We start from the raw sequence: 6,681 nt of genomic DNA, 5'->3' as shown, positions 1-6,681 counted from the left end.
ATGTTAAATAGCATGGGGGACAGAATGGCTCCTTGAGGGACACCAGATGTAAGTGCCCTCTTATCGGAGCAAATGTCCCCCAGCTGCACCATCTGGAATCTACCCGAGAGGTAGGAACGGAACCACTGGAGCGCAGTGCCCCCGATTCCCAACTCTCTCAGGCTTTCCAGAAGGATACCATGGTCAATGGTATCGAAAGCCGCTGAGATGTCTAAGAGCACTAACAGGGACACGCTACCCCTGTCCATGCCCAGACGGAGATCATCGACCAAGGCGACCATGGCAGTCTCAACTCCATAGCCTGCCCGGAAACCAGTTTGAAATGGGTCTAGAAAATCGGTATCATCCAAGACCGATTGAAGCTGAATGGCAACCGCCCTCTCGATCACCTTCCCCCAAAAAGGCAGCAGTGAAATAGGCTGATAATTGTTATGGATCAGGGGGTCTAGGGAGGGCTTTTTTATCAGCGGTTTTACGATGGCCAATTTTAAGCTGGATGGAAAGCGCCCTTCCCTGAAGGATGAATTAATTATGCGAAGCAACATATCAGTTACAATCGCACCCCCCTGAGCTGCTAGCCAAGAGGGACAGGGATCTTATTTAAATAAGTAAATAAAAAGTATTTCCCCTTATTTTATAAAATATTTTAAAGAAACCATTTACATGGCAAAATCAAGATTCAGCTATATATGATATTTAGTGTCAGCCATACACAGTGTAAATATATGAAGTACAAAATGTCCAATTCAGTCAAGAACTGGTCTCATCTCCTCCCAGTAGCAAATTCTTTGAGATAATCTTTGAAATAATCTTTGAGAATTCCTGGAGAACAGGAGAAGTCCCAGCACACTGGAGGAGAGCAAACGTTGTCCCCATCTTCAAAAAGGGGAAAAAAGAGGATCCCAACAATTATCAGCCAGTTAGTCTGACATCAGTACCAGGAAAGATTCTAGAGCAGATAATTAAACAGACAGTCTGTGAACATCTAGATGGCAATTCCATGATCACAAAAAGTCAACATGGGTTTCAGAGAAACAAGGCATGCCAGACAAATCTGATCTCTTATTTTGATAAAATTACCAGCTTAGTAGATGAAGGAAATGCTGTGGATGTTGCATACCTTGATTTCAGTAAGGTCTTTGACAGGGTTCCACATAACATTCTTGCAAACAAGCTAGGAAAATGTGGGTTAGACAAGGCAACTGTTAAATGGATTTGTAATTGGTTGACCAGCCGAACCCCAAGGGTGCTCAGCAATGGCTTCTCTTCATTTTTGAGAGAACTGATTAGTGGGGCCCCACAGGGTTCTGTCCTGGGCCCAGTGCTATTCAACATCTTTATCAATAACTTAGATGAAAGAATAAAGGACATGCCTATCAAATTTGTTGATGACACCAAATTAGGAGGAATAGCTAAAACCCCAGAGGACAGGATCAAAATTCAAAATGACCCTAATAGATTAGAAAGCTAACAAAATGACTTTCAATACAGAGAAATGTAAAGTACCTCACTTAGGGCAAAAAAAATAAAAATGAAATGCATAGATATAGGATGGAGGACATCTGGCTGAATGAAACTACATGTGAAAGGGATATAGGAGTCCTAGTAGACTACAAGTTGAACATGAGTCAACAGTGTGATGCGGTAGCTAAAAAGGCCAATGTGATTCTAGGCTGCATCAATAGAAGTATAGTGTCTAGATCAAGGAAAGTAATAGTGTCACTCTATTCTGCTCTGGTCAGGCCCCACCTGGAATATTGTGTCCAGCTCTAGGCACCACAGTTCAAAAAAGATGTTGAGAAATTGGAGCGTGTCCAGAGGAGGGAGACTAAAATGGTAAAGAGTCTGGAAACCATGTCTTATGAGGAAAGACTTAGGGAGATGGGTATGTTTAGCCTGGAGAAGAGATGGTTAAGGTATGAGTTGATAGCCCTCTTTAAGTATTTGAAAGTGTGTCACATTGAGGATAGAGCAAATTTGTTTTCTGCTGCTCCAGAGACTAGAACATGGAACAATGGATGCAAGCTTCAGGAAAAGAGATTCCACCTCAACATTAGGAGGAATTTTCTGACAGTAAGAGCTGTTCGACAGTGGAACACTCTTCCCCGGAGTATGGTGGGGTTTCCTTCCTTGGAGGTCTTTAAACAGAGGCTGGATGGCTATCTGTTGGGGAAGCTTTGATTGTGATTTCCTGCATGGCATGGGGTTGGACTGGATGACTGAATCCAGCTTTTAAAAGCCCTCAATTTCAAAATCAGGCTTAATTTGTTGGTATTGTAATAATATGAATATATTATGGAATATATGTTACATACAAGATGTATGTGTGAAAACTACTGATTTATTATTATTATTCTCAGCTTTCAGCTGATACAGGTATTCAAGGTGGCTAAAACAATACAAATTAAAAACAATACAAAAATACAAGACCATTAAAATAGTATAAAGTTTTACAAATTTGGATATTTCATATGCAACCTCTTGAATATTCTGTATGTAAAGCTGAAATGTTTGGGGTTATCAAACCCTCTTTGGAATATCACACAAAAGTAAACATTTACTTCTAGCACAGTGGGCAATATGTCGAAAGAAATGCTACAATCTTATATTCAGTGACCTGGGAGGAGGCTGCATTGAATTCAAGATGATTTACTTTTGAGCAAACATGCAGATTGCACTGGGAAAAAAAGTCATCTGGAAGAAAGCTCAGACTTAACAGGAAAATCTGTGATATAAGAAAACATTATATTTTATAGGACTGCTGAGCACTTGTAAAATACAATGTGCACAGGAAAGACAACAGTGGAATTAAACATCTCTAGGGATATTCTCCAAATAAAGCAAAATACTTAGACTGCTTGTGTAATGTAGAAAGAGATACAGGGTGCAGATGCAAAGCTGAAGAGCTAAAGGTTCTTATTTGATCATAAATGGATGTGTATGTGTAAACCCCACACACCCCACAGAATAAACTGGAAATGTAATTCTTAGGATGAATCTAAGGGTCTGATTTGTGATACAGCTGAGCTGGAGAGCTTGGTGACCAATGTTCATCTCCCTCATCACAGACAGGTTTTAGGCATAACTGACATGAGGAAGCTATGGTGTTTAATTGTTTGTACAACAGTAATCAGCGTTTGTGAAACATATGAGAGCAGTTCCAATCTCCCCTGATGAGCCATAGCTCCATGGTACTTTATTTCCAGACACAGAGCTATGCCTGTTGCTCAGCAAATTGCAACAGTGTTGGCTGTTAGACCAGGCAATTTGACAAATCCAGGCAGATCTTAACTTTACTGTGGACTGATAATAGTGGGCAGTGAAAGGGAAGATAGCATTAGTACAGAATGCCCATTTGGAGTATACCTCTATAAATAAGCCTCATCTTATTGAAGTGTTCAGAATTTTTTTTAAAAAAATAATTGCAATAGATTGCAGCTACTTTACAAGTTAATCAATGTCCTTAAGATCCCAGTATATCGGGGCATCAATATATTTCTGGGATCTTTTCCTCCCAATTGAGCAACAGAAAATGTTGGCCTAGCTGTACCTGCTAATAAATTATCCATGCATTTTCCTACTTATGAAGACCATAAAGCACAATCCAATATGTGATTACTCAAAAGTAAGTCCCCTCTCCTCTGTTCAACTGGATTTAACATTCAGTTGTATTCAGTGTGTTCCGAATTGATACTAATGAAGCAATCTATCCATGTTGCCTCAGAAGAAAGCCTCACTGAATTCAGTAGGTTTTGCTCCAAAGTATGTATAGGTTTGTATATAAACTGCAGTCCTTCATATAGTTGCCTGAGCACAAACACCAAGGCATGCCTAGAATTCCTCTGTGTGTTATATTATTCAGAGTTATTATTTTTATGTTGCCACATTGTATGTGGGCTACTTGGAGGTCCATGTAGAATAGGAAGAATTCCTAATGAAAAATTTATATGAAATTAAGAAGGCACATTCAGTGCTGCTATAAACATTCAGTGCTGCTATAAGTAAGGCTGTTTTACTATTTAGGCCTTGAAGAACTAAATAAAGTTTGTAAAGCAGAAATTACTCTTAAATTGTAAAGGAGCTTGCAATCAGCACCATTGTGATAATCAGCAGGTATGAAAACAGCCAGGCATTATTGTTGTTTGAACAGACTCCAGCTTAATGCCACACTATCCTAGGGATTTCTTGGCAAGATTTATTCAGATGAAGTTTGCCATTGCCTTCTTAGCCTGAAGGAATGTGACTTTCTCAGTGGTTTCCATGGCTAGGCAGGCATTCAAGCCTTGGTCTCCTGGAGTCCTAGTCTGGCACTCAGACTGTTATTCCACACTGGTTCCTAGGCTGAAATACATTTATTTATTTATTTACTTATTTTGCATGAGCAATATTTATTATTCAGAGGAAGGGTTTATTTTAAATTAAGTGTAACCTTGGGGACATGTTTGCATTTCTCTGTTTTTCTGCTTAGAATGGCCAGCTGGAGTGTGTGAGGTGGATGGTGAGTGAAACAGAAGCTATTGCAGAACTCAGTTGCTCAAAAGATCACCCAAGCCTTATTCACTATGCAGGTTGCTATGGACAGGTACAGTGACATTTTGAATTGTTATTTTAATGCTACATAATCATTTCAAGTTACTTTTCATATTTATCCAATTTAAATATGAGCCAGTCATCAATAAGAGCTATACAGAACATCACAATATAGTGAAATGGCTGCATTTTACCCAAAATAGTGTCAGATTTTGGGAAATGGAGAAATAGATATTGAATAATTCTAACACAGATGTGTTTGCAAGACACTTTTTAACTTACCGAAACGTTACTCATGCAAAAGATAACCCATGTAAACACCAAACTTGGCTGGAATGCAAAGGAGATATTTTTATAAGGAAGAAGTGTTTTTGAATTGATTCAACACACAATTATTTCCTCTACCACTTGGCACACATGGTATCTGTTTTTTCAGTCAATACTTCCTATGATGGGGGAGGCAGAAAATAATAATCATTTTAAAAAATAAAAAGTCAAAGAATAGGCCCATTGATCTCAGTGCTGCCTTGCACTGCTTAGACAGGATGCTTTATTCTTGAGAAAACTCTGTCTTGCCTCAGTTCCAAGTCTGTCTTCAGGAATATCCTTGAACCAGAGGAAAAGGCATAAATAAGCCAGCTGAATTACTGCCAAGTAGTGAGATCAGGAAGAGATGTGGATCAAGCATATCTTCAAGAATGTGTGTATCTTTAGACCCTGAATCCAGTTAACAGTAAAAACTGAGCCCTATTTATTGCCTAGCACTTTAAGCCAAACAACCAAACTCTTCAAACACATTTCCAGTCTAACAGGTTAAGGGGGAAAGTTTTGGGGCTTTTTACTGTACATCATGTGGGCCCTGCAACAAATTGTTGCCGTGTTCTCAGCTTCAGACAGATGTGTCTTTTCACAGCCTTTCTTCAGTCACTTATTCATCACTAGTGTGATGTTTTCTGTCATTGTAGAAAACATACAGCATATGTAAGTTTGCCTGAAAGTAGATCAGGGGATCATACCTCCACGTAAATGAGTTTAGGATTAAAGTATGAGACTATATGGAGATTTTTCTTGTAGTTCAAAGGGATAGTTATTATAAAATAAGGGCAGGACAGGTGTTAACTTCCATGGTCCACTCACTGCCTATTTTATGTTATCTTGCACATGTACATATTTCATAATTATACAGTGCTGATAAATATCGTCTTGACATCTTTGTCATCATGCAAAATGTTTATAAAATCTAAAGTCCATATGTTCGTGCATTGTTCACAAAATGTAGAATCCATATTTTGTGTCTTTTTGGTTGGCTTAATAAAGCCATTTCCACTATTTAGGCTGTGGAATTTGTCTTTTGGTCAATATTGAAAGCACTAGATCCCCATGAATTTCACAGTGTTTTCTTAGGCAAGGAATATTCAGAGGTGGTTTTGCCAGTTCCACCCTCTGAAATGTAGCCTACAGCACATGATATTCATTGGCAGTCTCCCATCCAACTACTAACCAGGGCTGACCCTGGTTAGCCTCCATGATCCTGCATTAATAAACTTTTTTTTTCTCCATAGGAGAAAATCCTTCTGTGGCTTCTTCAATTTATGCAAGAACAAGGGATTTCTCTGGACGAAGTTGATCAAGATGGTAATAGTGCAGTCCATGTAGCTGCCCAGCACGGGTATCTGGGATGTATACAGGTAAAACAATAAAACTCTGTTTACTTCAAATGGAATATTCAAAATACTCTTGCTATGTGAAAATGGGAGAGCATTTAGAAGATATTGTGTACCTCTAAGGCTCCAGAAGATCGGGGAGGATCCTCTGGATAGAGAGAATAGCCAATAGTGTGGGGTCTGCAAACAAAAAAATGGATTTGAAGAAATCATCCCCTCCTTTTTTATTGAAGCCACTGCTGAATAAAAAAAAACAAAAATCTTCCATGGGCAGGAGGATAGTACCCAGTTTAACACATAATTTAACTTTTTTAATAAACCCATTAATTCTCACAATATTCCAAATAAGTAGTGCATTCTCTTGATGGAGGAATGTGCAAGTATCTGCATCAAATAGAAGAACTCTTGACCATTTTAATTCTCAATAATATAACTTTTGTGTGGCCTTCTTGCCAGTTAGTCTTCTCTACTCATCTACAGAAAATAG

At 38.7% G+C, this 6,681-nt stretch overlaps 1 protein-coding gene across 2 annotated transcripts in view; it reads left to right on the top strand.

The window, feature by feature from the left end:
• LOC121923412 (synuclein alpha interacting protein) overlaps window positions 1-6,681 on the top strand; it is a 134,170-nt gene that overhangs the window by 101,363 nt on the left and 26,126 nt on the right. For both annotated transcript variants that reach the window (XM_042453820.1, XM_042453819.1), the window contains exons 6-7: window positions 4,469-4,582; window positions 6,093-6,218. In XM_042453820.1, coding sequence (XP_042309754.1) covers window positions 4,469-4,582; window positions 6,093-6,218 — 240 coding nt within the window. The remainder of the gene's footprint in view (window positions 1-4,468; window positions 4,583-6,092; window positions 6,219-6,681) is intronic.

Source organism: Sceloporus undulatus, chromosome 2, assembly GCF_019175285.1.
Source record: "Sceloporus undulatus isolate JIND9_A2432 ecotype Alabama chromosome 2, SceUnd_v1.1, whole genome shotgun sequence".
Classification (NCBI taxonomy): domain Eukaryota; kingdom Metazoa; phylum Chordata; class Lepidosauria; order Squamata; family Phrynosomatidae; genus Sceloporus; species Sceloporus undulatus.
This window is presented reverse-complemented; position numbering and strand designations above follow the sequence as displayed.